Here is a 14,724-nt window from a genome sequence, read left to right as displayed (position 1 = left end):
GATCTTTGTTGACAAAGCCATATCTCTGTTTTTCTAACACGCTGTATAGACTGGTCATAACTTTTCTTCCAAGGAGCAAGCGTCCTTGGAATTTCACCATCTGCAGTGACTTTGGAGCCCCCCAAAACAAAGTCTGTCACTGTTTCCACTGTTTCCCCATCTATTTGCCATGAAGTGATGGGACCAGATGCCATGATCTTAGTTTTCTGAATGTTGAGTTTTAAGCCAACTTTTTCACTCTCCTCTTACAGGCTCTTTAGTTCTTCATGCTTTCTGTCATAAGGGTGGTGTCATTTGCATATCTGAGGTTATTGATATTTCTCCCGGCAATCTTATGCTTCCTTCAGCCCAATGTTTCTCATGATGTACTCTGCATATAAGTTAAATATACATGGCAATAATATACACCCTTGACGTACTCCTTTCCTGATTTGGAACCAGTCTGTTGTTCCATGTCCAGTTCTAACTGTTGCTTCCTGACCTGCACACAGATTTCTCAAGAGGCAGAACAGGTGGTCTGGTATTCCCATCTCTTTAAGAATTTTCCAGTTTATTGTGATCCACACAGTCAAAGGCTTTGGCATAGTCAATAAAGCAGAAGTAGATGTTTTTCTGGAACTCTCTTACTTTTTTGATGATCTAATGGATGTTGGCAATTTGATCTCTGGTTCCTCTGCCTTTTCTAAATCCAGCTTGACATTCTGGAAGTTCACGGTTCAACTCCACGGTTAATGTACTATTGAAGTCTGGTCTGGAGAATTTTGAGCATTACTTTATTAGTGTGTGAGACGAGTGCAATTGTGCAATAGTTTGAGCATTCTTTGGCAATGCCTTTCTTTGGGACTGGAATGAAAACTGACCTTTTCCAATCCTGTGGCCACTGCTGTTTTCCAATTTTCTGGTATACTGACTGTAGCATTTTCACAGCACCATCTTTTAGGATTTGAAATAGCTCAACTGGAATTCCATCACCTCCCCTAGCTTTCTTTGTAGTGATGCTTTCTAAGGCCCACTTGACTTCACATTCCAGGATGTCTGGCTTTAGGTGAGTGATCACACCATCATGATTATCTGGGTTATGAAGATCTTTTCTGTATAGTTCTTCTGTGTATTCTTGCCACCTCTTCTTAATATCTTCTGTTTCTGTGAGGTCTATACCATTTCTGCCTTTTATTGAGCCCATCTTTGCATGAAATGTTCCCTTGGTATCTCTAATTTTCTTGAAGAGATCTCTAGTCTTTCCCATTCTATTGTTTTCCTCTATTTCTTTGCACTGATCACTGAGGAAGGCTTTCTTATCTCCTTGCTATTCTTTGGAACTCTGCATTCAAATGGATATATCTTTCCTTTTCTCCTTTGCCTTTCACTTCTCTTCTTTTCACAGCTATTTGTAAGGGCTTCCCCTATTTGAGGAGGCCTTACAAATTTGCCTTTTCTGCATTTCGTTTTCTTGAGCATGGTCTTGTTCCCTGCCTCCTGTACAGTGTCACAAACCTCCATCACAGGTCTTCAGGCACTCTATCAGATGCAATCCTTTGAATCTATTTGTCATTTCCACTGTATAATCGTAAGGGATTAGATTTAGGTCATACCTGAATGGAGTGGTTTTCCCTACTTTCTTCAATTTAAGCCTGAATTTGGCAATAAGAAGTTCATGATCTGAGCCACAGTCAGCTTCTGGTCTTGTTTTTGCGGACACTATAGAGGTTCTCCATCTTTGGCTGCAAAGGAATATAATCAATCTGATTTCAGTATTGACCATCTGGTGATGTCCATCTGTAGAGTCTTCTCTTGTTTTGTTGGAAGAGGGTGTTTGCTATGACCAGTGCGTTCTCTTGGCAAAACTTTATTAGCCTTTGCTCTACTTTATTCTTACTCCAAGGCCAAATATGCCTGTTACTCCAGGTATTTATTGACTTCCTACTTTTGCATTCCAGTCTCCTATAATGAAAAGGACATCTTTTTTGGGTGTTAGTTCTAGAAGATTTTGTAGGTCTTCATAGAACCATTCAGCTTTATTAAAAGGTAAGCAAAGGGCAAACTCTGGATACATACAGAATGGACAGAATCTCTTGACAGATGGTTTATGAGTAAAAGTGTTAACAAGGATGATTCTAGGGTTTCAAATTCTAGTTGTTTCAGACAACTAAAAAATCAAGTTGGCATAGCTTATTGCCCTCAAAGAAAAAAAAAAGACTATTATCTAATCATTGCCATGTTATCCAATTAAACCGAAACTCAGAAATACACATTTTTTCTTGTTTGTTCTTTGAATAAAGGAAGCCGCTCTGGATGAGGGGATAACCATAGTTTACGGGCAATTAGGAAATGCTGTTTTAAAGCATTTTCAGGGAGTCCCCTGCGGTCAATTGGTTAGGACTTGGCATTTTCACTGCTGTGGCCCTGGTTCAATCCCTGGTCAGTGAACTAAGATCTTGCAAGCCAGGCAGCAAGACAAAAAAAAGCATTTTCACAAAATGTAGAGTTGCTTTTTACAGCATGAAAGATACTCTTTATAATAATTTTACAAAAACTAATTAAAATTTTAAACTAAGGAAAAAAGAGGGGTAAGGACTCTGTACTAGATATTTCACATATGTCTCACTTTAGGATACAGTTAGAAGTTTCTTTCCTTTCCAAAGATGCAGCATTTGCTATTGCTAAGCTCTCCTGAATACCAGACTACCTTACTTGCCTCTTGAGAAATCTACATGCAGATCAAGAATCAACAGTTAGAATCACACATGAAACAATGACCTGGTTCCAAATTGGGAAAGGAGTACGTCAAGGCTTGTATACTGTCACCCTGCTTATTTAACTTTTATGCAGAGTACATCATGGGAAATGCCAGACTGGATGAAGCACAAGCTTGAATCAAGATTGCTGGGAGAAAGATCAATAATCTCAGATATGCAGATGACACCACACTTATGGCAGAAAGTGAAGAGAAACTCAAGAGCCTCTTGATGAAAATGAAAGACGAGAGTGAAAAAGTTGGCTTAAAACTCAACATTCAAAAACTAAGATCATGGCATCTGGTCCTATCACCTCATGGCAAACAGATGGGAAACCAATGGAAACAAGTTTATTTTCGTGGGACAAACTTTACTTTTGTGGGCTCCAAAATCACTGTAGATGGTGACTGCAGCCTTGAAATTAAAAGACACTTGCTTTTATGGAAGCAAGCACCTTGGAAGAAAAGCTGTGACAAACCTAGACACCCTATTCAAAAGCAGAGACATTACTTTGCCAATAAAGGTCCACATAGTCAAAGCTATGGTTTTTCCAGTAGTCATGCATGGATGAGAGAGTTGGACCATAAAGAAGGCTGGGTGCCGAAGAATTGATGCTTTTGAACTGTGGTGTTGGAGAAAACTCTTGAGAGTCCCTTGGACTACAATGAGATCAAACCAGTCAAAGGAAATCAGTCCTGAATATTCGTTGGAAGGATTGATGCTGAAGCTAAAGCTCCAATACTTTGGCCACCTGATGCGAAGAACTGACTCATTAGAAAAGACCCTGATGCTGGGAAAGATTTAAGGTGAGAGAAGAAGGGGACAAAAGAGGATGAAATGGTTGGATGGCATCACCAACTAGATGGATATGAATTTGAGCAAACTCCAGGAGCTGATAATTGACAGGGAAGCCTGGCATGCTACAGTCCATGGGGTTGCAGAGAATTGGACACAATTGAGTGACTGAACTGAACTGAAGCTCTCCTGAGAGAAGATATGCAAGCAATTGAAAAAACAAAAGAAAACATTTTCTTTAAAAGACATAATGAAGATTACAAAGGAAAACAAAAGGACCTGATTTATTTGTAAACCATCTTTCACTACATTTTTTTTTAAAGATTTAATTAGTGTTGCTCTTTTGAGAAATAATTTTCTTTTAAAATTTAGCTTATAAAATTCACTTTGAAATTCTTTATCTGGATATAATGACAACTGAACAAGGTGGCCCTACACAGTTTTTGAACATTACGAGAATTTTTAGCAGTTTATGAAGTAAATCTCAAGACAGGCTACTTTTGGAGTCTGATGTTCCTGGTAGCAATGGAACACAATCACCAAGTTTAGTTATATATTAGTTGTATGTCAAAATAAACAAAATTAAAACACTAAAGTTTCATTTGTAAAATAATATGGGTGAGCAAAGAGGATCCAGCTACATCCTTCATCATAGTATGTGGAACAGATAAGTGAACGCGTCCCACATTTTAGAATAGGTCATGTCAGATGGAATTAAAAATATCAGCTAACATGTAGTAATCACTTACTCAGTCCCAGGCACTGGACTGGCAAATATTTAATCCTTTAGTGATAAGCATTATCTCATTTTTATGAACACAGAAGCGACGACTTGTTCAAGACCATATCAATAGTCAGGTGGCAAGAGTCAAACCTAGAAGTCTGACTCCAAGAGACCCGCTTTTTCTCTTTGCTGCCTGTACTTGGACAAAATATAATCCAGGATTTAACAAGCTTTTTAAAAAGCATAGAAAAATAGGGAAATAACTGAGATATCTTGATGAGTAAAGAAAAAAATATTTAAAAAAGAAAGAAATATGACCATAATTCTCTCTCCAAATCCTTCTTAAAGAGTAACAGCTATTACCATTTTGGGTTAACCAAGCTTTGTTGTAGGTATTTTGTATGTTTTCTCATTTAATCTAAAACTATGTAGGGCAGGTATGGTAATCCCTTTTTACAGCTTAGTAAATTCAAAGAATAACTCATTGAAGTCAAACAACTAGTCAATGTCAGGGCTAAAATGTAAACCCACATCTGCTTAATTCCAAAGTCCCTGCTTTTTCAGGGACTCCCAAACTGTCTTTTGAAAATGACTATTTCCATTCACAGAATAAAGCATGGTCATGGTATTGAATTTAGAAGTAAATGGAATTACCTATAGTGCAACCACCCTAAGGATAGTTAATATATTAGTATTTTCTCATGGTCTTTTTTAAAAACAGAGTTGTGGTCATACTAAATATATGTTTACTTATTCTGACTGTTGCACTGGTTTCTCCAAGTTTTTACAAAATCTTTATAAGCAAGTTGTAGCTGTTATTCAATGGTCCCTACTGGATTTACCGTAACCCATGCAACTATTCCTCTACTGCTGCACATCTAGGCAGTGTTCCATTTTTAACTATTATGAACAGAGCTAGTAAGCAACTTGGTACATAAAGCTTTAAGATACTTGAAATAATTTCCTTAGGAAAGATTTGCATAAGTGGAATTACTGATTCTATCATTTTTAAGGCACTGTACATGTCAAGGGCATTCTGAAACAAATTTTAAGGAACTAAGGTAAACCAAAAAGAAAATTATTGTAGTGGCCTTGATAAGAATGATGGCAGCTATGACTAGAATGGTGTGAAATGACATGAAAAAAGGGGAAGAGTTTAAAATGTAGTTTAAACGTGGCACAAAAATCTACTGATAGCTTATATGTGAGGGGTAAAAAGAGGGATAAGATGACAGTGAACAGGTATCTAGCTTAATAAGTTGTATGGTGACATTTATTAAGATGGGTTAGAATGACATTAAAAATTAGTCAAGGTGAATTTCAAGTAACCAGAAAGAAAAACAGGAGAACGAGAACTTTTATGAGGATCTGAAAATTTCAAAGATGTGAAAGTTCATACAGTCTCAAAACAGAATGGATGTTGAAAAATATGCTGTTAATTACACTTGTACTGATTTCCACAGTATGAAGTAAAGTTTAAAGACTAGGAATAAAGAAATATTGAAGTGGAGTTTGCTAAATACTGAAAATGAACTTCAAGACATTTGGATTGACTTTCAAAAAATATTGCTGGAATCTTACAATACATACAGTTTTGTAACATTCTTTAACTTATGTTTTTTCATGTTATTTTTTTCTACTAACTATCTCCAAAACAGTTCAGTAAATGAATACACCATAAATCATTACCAATCTCATATCACTGAACTTTTCCTTTCTTTCCAATATTTGCTGCTGTAGTAACATTATGAATATACTTTGAATATATCTTCGATTACTTTCTGAGATGAATCTATAAGCTAAAGTGGATGGAGTAAAGGGTACATTTGTAAAGACTGGTATTCACTGCTAAAGTGATGCAGTTGACACTGTCACCACTGGTGTGAGTTCTCTCAAAAGTCTTCACTGACGAAGAGTATTATCAACTTTCAGAATCCTTGGCAAAATATGTAATTACTTTTCTTTGTTACTTTCATTAGTAATAAGATTGAAATTTTTTATCATATTTATTGGCCATTTCTATTTCTTCTTTTATTAACTGGCAATTCATGCACCTGACCTATCTTCAATAGGTTTTACATATCTTAGTGTTCTTTATATAGAAAGAATTCAAGCCCTTTGCTTATAAATCATTGCATTCCCCCTCCCCGCAAGCTTATTCACATTTAAAGGATACAGCATTTAAAGTTTCAGAGAAGGCAATGGCACCCCACTCCAGTACTCTTGCCTGGAAAATCCCATGGACGGAGGAGCCTGGTAGGCTGCAGTCCATGGGGTTGCGAAGAGTCAGACACGACTGAGCGACTTCTCTTTCACTTTTCACTTTCATGCAATGGAGAAGGAAACAGCAACCCACTCTAGTGTTCTCGCCTGGAGAATCCCAGGGACAGGGGAGCCTGGTGGGCTGCCGTCTATGGGGTCGCACAGAATCGGACACGATTGAAGCGACTTAGCAGCAGCAGCATTTAAAGTTTAGAAGTTTATGTAGTCAAATATATCCTTTTAAGAGACTTTTAACATATGAAAAAATTCTTGTTCTAAACAAGGATTTGGAAGATTTTCCAAGGGGTAGATCTTTTAAGTTCTTTATCCATGTTTGTTGAAACAAATGGCTAGTAAATAAAATCACACATTGGATTCCTTTTAAACTCATTTATCTTCAAATTCTAATTCAATAAATACATATATTAAGAATTTTAAGTATTTTAACATCAGACTATAAGGATTTCCTCATCCAATCTTTATAATACTCTCCATTTTTAAAGGCAGCTTCAAAAACACCAGTAAGGCTATTATGGTAATGGTATCCAGCAAACAACAAAAGTCGGGGGACAGGTGTACCATGTACATTCAGAAAGCACAAACACAACCCAAATCCATCTATCTTTTCTGTAGCCCTTCACGTCCACAAATGGATTACCTTCAATGCAGGCAGGCTGAAGCCATCTGTAAGGTTATGTGCTTCCTCTTCTGAAATCTGCTCTTCACTAAGTCCAAGGCCCAGCTCCTTAAAAGGCACCACACAGATGTAGTTGGTTACATTGTCACTCTCGGAGTTCAGGGGGTAGGTTAAATTAGGTTAAGGCAATCAACAAAGCCTCTTCATTAAAGTATAAAGGGTACAATTTTTCAGTCGCTAAATCATGTCCAACTCTTTGTGACCCCATGAACTGCAGGATGCCAGGCTTCCCTGTTCTTCACTATCTCCCCGAGTTTGCTCAAACTCATGTTCATCGAGTCAGTGATGCTATCCAACCATCTCATCCTCTGTCGCCCCCTCTTCCCCTTACCCTCAATTTTTCCCACCATCAGGGTCTTTTCCAGTTAGTCGGCTATTAGATTTAAAGATTAGTTTCTTTTTAAAAAGTGAGGTAATTCTCCTCAAAGTTCAGGGAAAAGTAAGTAAAGGTATCTGACCTTGGAGATTTCCATCAGTTTGAAAAGAAATTAATCTTAAAATCTAATAGATTAATATACCTCAAATCTTATAGGAAGCGTGAGAATAAAATATAACTAGACAGGTTAAAGTCCAGCTCTTCCCAAGTGCTAAAGTACTAACTCAGTTATTTTTGACACGTGCCTTTTGAAACTGTATTCCGTGCTTGACTGCATGGCTCACGCCCCTACTACCCTAGAGTAGATACTTCCCTTTATCTCCCCGCTTGCTTACTGCAGGACATCATTGCCTGACAACGATGACCTGGAAACATACAACTACTGATATGACACTAAGCCTGTTGCATCCAGGTTGTCTGACACAGGCTGCTGTTCCTTCTGTCTCCCTCTTCCTCATGGCAGCTACCAACTTTACTATGTGATTTCCTCCTCTTCAACTGTATCTGTAAAGAATTATATCCATACAATTCTTGATATTAATATTTGAACTATCCATGCATTTATAGCATATTCCTATTTGGTCATATTATAATAATCTTTTGATACAGTATTAGGCCAAATTTATAAATATTTTATTTAAATATTTTGTATCTCCATTGGCAAGACTGGTCTGTAGTTTTTATTTTGTGTATTACATCATGTTTTAGAAGTGAGATTATAGTATCTGCATAAATAAAATGATGTAGAGTAGCTTTCTATCTAATCTTTTCTATGGTCTAAAATAGGTTTTTGTTAAATTATAAAACCATCTGGACCAGGGAGTTAAACACTTTTTTCATTCACTTAGTTTTTGAATAAGTAAGGTATTTATGGGATTAAAATTTTACAAGGTATTGTAAAAACTGTTTGCTACCTCTATCTCTTAGCCACCTAGTTCCTCTACCCAAAAGCAAAGGCAATCACTGTTACCAGTATCTGTGTATACTTTAAGATATTTTATGATTATGGACATACATAAAAGGAAATCTAAACATAAATATATATGTATGTGGCTATACATATGAATATATACACATGCACACACACACCTCTTTATCCCCTCATACACACATATGATGCTAAAGCTGAAACTCCAGTACTTTGGCCACCTCATGTGAAGAGTTGACTCACTGGAAAAGACTCTGTTGCTGGGAGGGATTGGGGGCAGGAGGAGAAGGGGACGACAGAGGATGAGATGGCTGGATGGCATCACAGACTTGATGGACGTGAGTTTGGGTGAACTCCTGGAGTTGGTGATGGACAGGGAGGCCTGGCATGCTGCGATTCATGGGGTCACAAAAGAGTTGGACATGACTGAGCGACTGAACTGAACACACATATTACGCTCCCCTCTATGCACAAATGGAAGGGTAGCATAAATATCGCTGTGTGCATTTCGTTTATTTAACAACATTCCACAACAGTATACCAAGAACTTTTTTTTATAGCTGCATATTTTCCCACTGTTTATATATATAACCAAGTGTGTTTTCTGTTTTAATGGAATCCTTTTTATGATACGTCTAATCTCCAGCTTTTCAATTCTTCCTAGGTCAGTTTTTGAGTTTGCATTTTCATATGAAATGATCCATTTCCCCTACAGTTTCAGAGCTGCGGCCAGAAAGTTACATGTGTGCTCAGTCGCTGTTCCCTTATATAATAATTTCAGCTTCTTGCTCTATTCTCATTACTAATCTTGTATATTTTCATTCTTTTTACTTTGAACAGGGATGCTAGGGTTTATAAAATGTATTAAGTCTTTTCAAAGACATACTTGGTAGATAACAGTTTTTAATTTCTTAAGGTTTCCCTTATGAAGAATATGATCTGGCCCCTGCCTAATTCTGGATCTTATCTCATACTCCAACTCCCAACTTGCTGTGCTCCTGTCTTGGAGTATGGTGATTCTTTTTCTACACTTTGATCACGCTAAATTCATTCCTGACACAAGTTCTTTATACTTGCTGGTGCATCTGACTGGAACTCCATCTCAAGTCTCCATTTAAACTGAAGGCCTTCCCTTATTATCCAACCAAAAACAGCAACCTACCAAGCACTTTCTATCTTATTCCCCTGGGTTTTTTTTTCTTTATAGCAAACATCTGAAAATTTTCTGTTCACTCTTTATTCATCATTCACTAGAAGGCAAACTCCCTAAAAACGAGGATCTTGTTTATCTTGTTCACTGCTAGGTCCCTCATACCTAGAAAAGTGACTGGCACTGGTAACTCAACAATCTACAATCTTTGTTAGGCCCCCTCACCTGCCCCCACCCCCCTTCTAATTATAAGCTCCCTGAGGCAGGAACCACGTCTGCTATGTTGATCACTGCCTATCTAGTGACCAGCATATTGCTTGGCATAATATTCACTAAATGAATAACTACTGGCAGTTAACATGCCATACTGTCATGTCTCCATTTCCTTCTATATCTTGCTTCCTTCTACTTGAAATGCAGACTGTTTCTCCCAAGGTCAACTCCAACTCGTTCCTTGAGGGTCAGCTCAGGTGTTGCTTCCCTGAAAGCATTCTGTGCCTTCACAGGCCAAGTATATTGTCCTGCTATGCTGGAAGGCACCCCAGGCACTCTACTGTATTAGGAGTATCTACTGACTACACTCAGAAGGTTTTAGAAGTAGGCAGTACAGGTTTTTGCTCTGTCTTCCTAGCACAATACTAGCAAGTATTTAGGCAGTAAGGGAACTGAATACACAAGTTCCTGACTAAAATCAAAGTACTTTCTCTCAATATCCCAAGTGGTCGCACAGTACAGTATGTGTGTGTGTAAATCTAGATGTAGTATGTCTATGCACATATAGAAAATGCTTCAAGTCCTAAGTCCTACAATAAAGACACAATTTTCTCTCTTATTAATTGTATGACACTGGGTAAATCTCATATAAAGTAGTGATTTTATTTCATTTTCTCATTAAGTGGGGATAAGAAAATCTAACTGGAAAGGTTTGTATAGGATATAATGATAAACTTTAAGCATTATATTCATCAATGTCACAGTATCCAACATACTGAATGTACAAAGTAGTTTTTGCATCCCATTTACTCATTATTTAATCTATGAATTTTAACTAAAATAAAGATCTTACACACTTCTATTTTCTGACTACTAGAACTAATTTCCTATTTTAGTAAATTTAAGAGACAGACTTATTGTCATGCAGTCTTTAAGTGCTTATTATATACCAGACACTGCCTAAGCACTTTATATACAATAATTCATTTGATCTAACAAAAACAGTCAGGAGGATTGTTATTTTTGTCATTCTACAAATAAATAAAGCAAGGTACAGAGAGTTAACAACCTTGCTTATGGTTTCTGACATAGTAACTGATACAGCCAAAATTCAGAAAGTCAATCTGACTCTAGAGCCTCTGTTTTTTTGAAAAGGGAAGGATTTTCTGCTGCCAGTTCATTTCCATATCATGACGCAAATTTGCCATGTTCAGTAATTTGAAAAACTGTGACCTGGAGAAGCCAGGTTCTTTGGACTTTATTATTTGGACCACTAAAGGAAGGGACAACAAGTTTTTTCCTTGTTAAAAATGAGCCACATGCAAGCAGAAGAACTTTCTTCCTGTCTATTACTGTCATTCCCCCTGGAATGCATTTCCAGTTTCAAAATAGAAGTGATGATGGAAATCAGCTTCTAAATAGGTGACTTCAGTTTACAGTTAAGTTTTACAGGATGCAGTTATAACATCTATATTCAGGACTCTGGAAACATTGCTTATTCTTACATATAGACAGAAAAGGATATTTTTTCAGCATATATAGAGTAGCTAGCCTTGCTGCTTGAAAGTTGGCTCTGACAGTTCTGTAGACAGCTTTCCGAAGACCGATGAGATGCTGACTGGGATGCTGTCCAGCTTTATTAAATGGGCAAGCAGCACTGACCCTGTCAAGCAAACTTGAAAAGTAAAATGTGATACAACTGTACAGGTGTCCTAAAGTTTGTGTTTTCTAAATCCACAATTTTATTAAACTTAGGAAAAAATTATTTTTTCATTAGAAAATGGTTATAAATATTCAACTCAGGTCTCATTAACAGATATTTCCCTGACACATATATAGCCACCAGAAAAAAGACAATTGAAAAAAGAATACTTTCTCTGAAGGGGGGGAACAATTAATTTTAATTGAAATAATAGTAGAAACGTAGGGATATTTATTTAAGATACTAACTTTTTAATATAGATACTCTATCTGCTAGAATATACCAAAGTGGTACTACTTTACATTTAGTTTTCAAAAACCTGGTATCTACAGTAAGTAGGAAAGCCTTAGTTATAAACTTTCATGTCCTTAATATGCATTTACATATGTTTATCAATCATATTTTTGGTCATTTGTACAGAACATTCAAATACTGTATAGAGATACATTCTGTACATTCATAAAAGTAGGGTAAAATTACTTACCCACCTGCAGCCACTGGCACTTACCTACCCAAAATGAAGTAGAAAGATAACAGAAAGATGCAGAAAGATAACAGAACCAGTGGCCAACAGGGGAATGAAAGTAGAAAGGCAAAGCAAGGGTTACTAGGTAGGAGCATAGCTACTCTCAAAACTGTTTCAAGAGGAAGCACATTTCATAAGCACTTTTCCAAAGATAAATGGAGGACTATCTATTTGCAACAATGCCATATAATGTATTATGCTTTTATAAATGAAATTATGATTTCATATTACAGTTTTCCAGACAATAGGCTTTCACCTAACTAGTAACCACTCCTAATAGTAAGACAAAATATTGGAATTTATAAATTTATTACACTATAACCACAAATTTGTAAAATAAGGCGTCTAACTCAAAACTTCAAATTAAAACACATTCAGGCATTAAAAATCTATAAAAAACAGGACAATGACTGATAGAGGCAAAGAAAGGTTCAATTATTTGCTAGAGAGGAAAAAATTGAGGCAGAATAAAACAGCAGTAATATTTTCAACATATGGACACTATTGTTTGTGTTCCATTTTACTCAGTCTTAAAAACAAAAATATTTCTAAAAAATTATGATTCAAAATTTATTATTCCTCATAATTTTTTCCAATCCATTTACATTTAGATGGACACAAGTACAATTTTTCCAAAATTTTTTCTGTCTGCATTTGAGTAGATATATGTCATAATCCAGAGGGAAATCATGCCTAACTGGCCCATTTTAGCTCTTCATTCTAATTGTATACATATGGGTAAAAATGGAACAAGGACAAAAGGCACAGAACCATCACCACAAGGCTAAGCATTAATTGGACACATAGCCACTCTGCTTAACCATTCAGCCCTCCTAATAAAATGTTGCACAAGAATGAAAAGGAGCTATTACTTTTACTTAGCATAATTTTTAACTTTTAAAATTTGACATTCAATATTTGTTATGCTCTGTCAATAACTGGACTTTACAATGGAAGGACCAAAATTAACAGACATTGAGGGCTGTTACGTTTTGAACTGAGCAGAAAGAGAAGTTATAAAACCTCTCTCATGTCTCAGAAATTTTAAACACTATTCCAAAACACAACAGAGTGAAGAATGAGATGACTACTGGAGACTCTTCTACTTTCCTATTTCCTGATGTTCCAAATACAGCTTTTATTCAAGATTATTTAGGTTCTTTTCCAGAGCACAGCAGAGTGAAGGAAGTAATGACCACTCAAAGTTCTTCTGCCCACCTCTTTTCATGATTTTCCAGATATAACTAATTAAGAGCAACAATTTTTCTTTACCATATACTTACTTCCTCTCACCTATAGGCTACAAAGGTTATATAAAGTATTAAATACACTATAGTACAACTGTCATGTATGAGTATTTAGGTGGCAGTGTACACGAAACCAAATTTTAGAGTCAGATGGAATGCTCAACCATTTATAATTGTATGCCTTTAGTTGTATGCAAAATTGTCTAGCACAGTATATGGAACATAACTGGTGCTTTCCCTTTAATAACACAATACATAGGCTGTCTATCCAGTACCTTGGTACACTTACAGCCAGATTAGTGAATATTTAATTTCGTGTATTAAATATCAGTGAGAGCATATGAGAGTGTCAGTGCCATAATATCTCCTAATATTAACCTACAGAATATTATTAATACATGGCAAGATTTTTCAGAATGAATTTATGTGAAATCATCTATCATGTAAACTGAGTAAAGAGAGCATCTGGGGGTGAGTAAAGGGTACAAATATTTATTGGGTAACTATTGCATGCAAGGGTTTTATATATTTATAAAATATATAATATATGTATATAATATTAAGGTCTCTATATTATCTCATATAACCACATGGTAACACAGAGAAATAATCATGATTCTCAAAACACTTTGGTTTCTCAAAGTAAATAAACAGACTCACACTACTTATTAAATCTAGCATATAATGTATTTATATCTTCACTTAGTAGTTAATAGACTTTAATAAATACTAAAGAGAAACCTAGTTTTTTCTGTAAATACAACACAGAAATGAAAATAGGTAATAAATATTCCAATTTAACTAGGTAGTAGAAAATAGTTATTTAAAAAATAAAATGAAAAATGAACTCACAGTGTAAATCCTCTGGAAATGACTTCAGTTTCTTGAATGAGACGTAAAGCTTTTCTCACAAGGTTAGTAAAACCTCGGCTATCTGTTGCTATATCTTCCAAATAGACGTTGTATTTTTTTAGAGTTACTTGTAGTTTTGCTGTCCTCCATAATCGCAAAGCTCTTATGATCAGATAAACAAACAGAATCACTCCCCATACCAGCCAGGAAGATAAAATCCACCAAGTGGGAAGCATAACAAGCAAACTAATGAAGGCAAATACCACTGAGACATCCCTGGAACAGAGAAACCAAGAAAATGATATCCATCAGTCCAGAGAAAGATGAGTTTCTCTTGTCAGTAATTTAAGTTTTCTAAAATAGATAAACGGAGAAGGCAACGGCACCCCACTCCAGTACTCTTTGCCTGGAAGGTCCCATAGATGGAGGAGCCTGGTAGGCTGCAGTCCATGGGGTCGCTAAGAGTCTGGACATGACTGAGCGACTTCACATTCACTTTTCACTTTCACACATTGGA

At 36.2% G+C, this 14,724-nt stretch overlaps 1 protein-coding gene across 2 annotated transcripts in view; it reads right to left on the bottom strand.

Annotated features, from left to right (window-relative positions):
- VEZT (vezatin, adherens junctions transmembrane protein) overlaps positions 1-14,724 on the bottom strand; it is a 77,470-nt gene that overhangs the window by 18,739 nt on the left and 44,007 nt on the right. The window contains exons 5-7 of one of the 2 annotated variants that reach the window (XM_068969975.1): positions 14,208-14,483; positions 11,406-11,543; positions 7,175-7,322 (exon numbers count right to left, since the gene is read on the bottom strand). In XM_068969975.1, the coding sequence (XP_068826076.1) occupies positions 7,175-7,322; positions 11,406-11,543; positions 14,208-14,483 (562 nt within the window). Of the gene's footprint in view, positions 1-7,174; positions 7,323-11,405; positions 11,556-14,207; positions 14,484-14,724 lie in introns of both variants that reach the window. The other variant, XM_068969976.1, reaches the window with a different exon arrangement.

Source organism: Capricornis sumatraensis, chromosome 4 (assembly GCF_032405125.1).
Source record: "Capricornis sumatraensis isolate serow.1 chromosome 4, serow.2, whole genome shotgun sequence".
NCBI lineage: Eukaryota > Metazoa > Chordata > Mammalia > Artiodactyla > Bovidae > Capricornis > Capricornis sumatraensis.
This window is presented reverse-complemented; position numbering and strand designations above follow the sequence as displayed.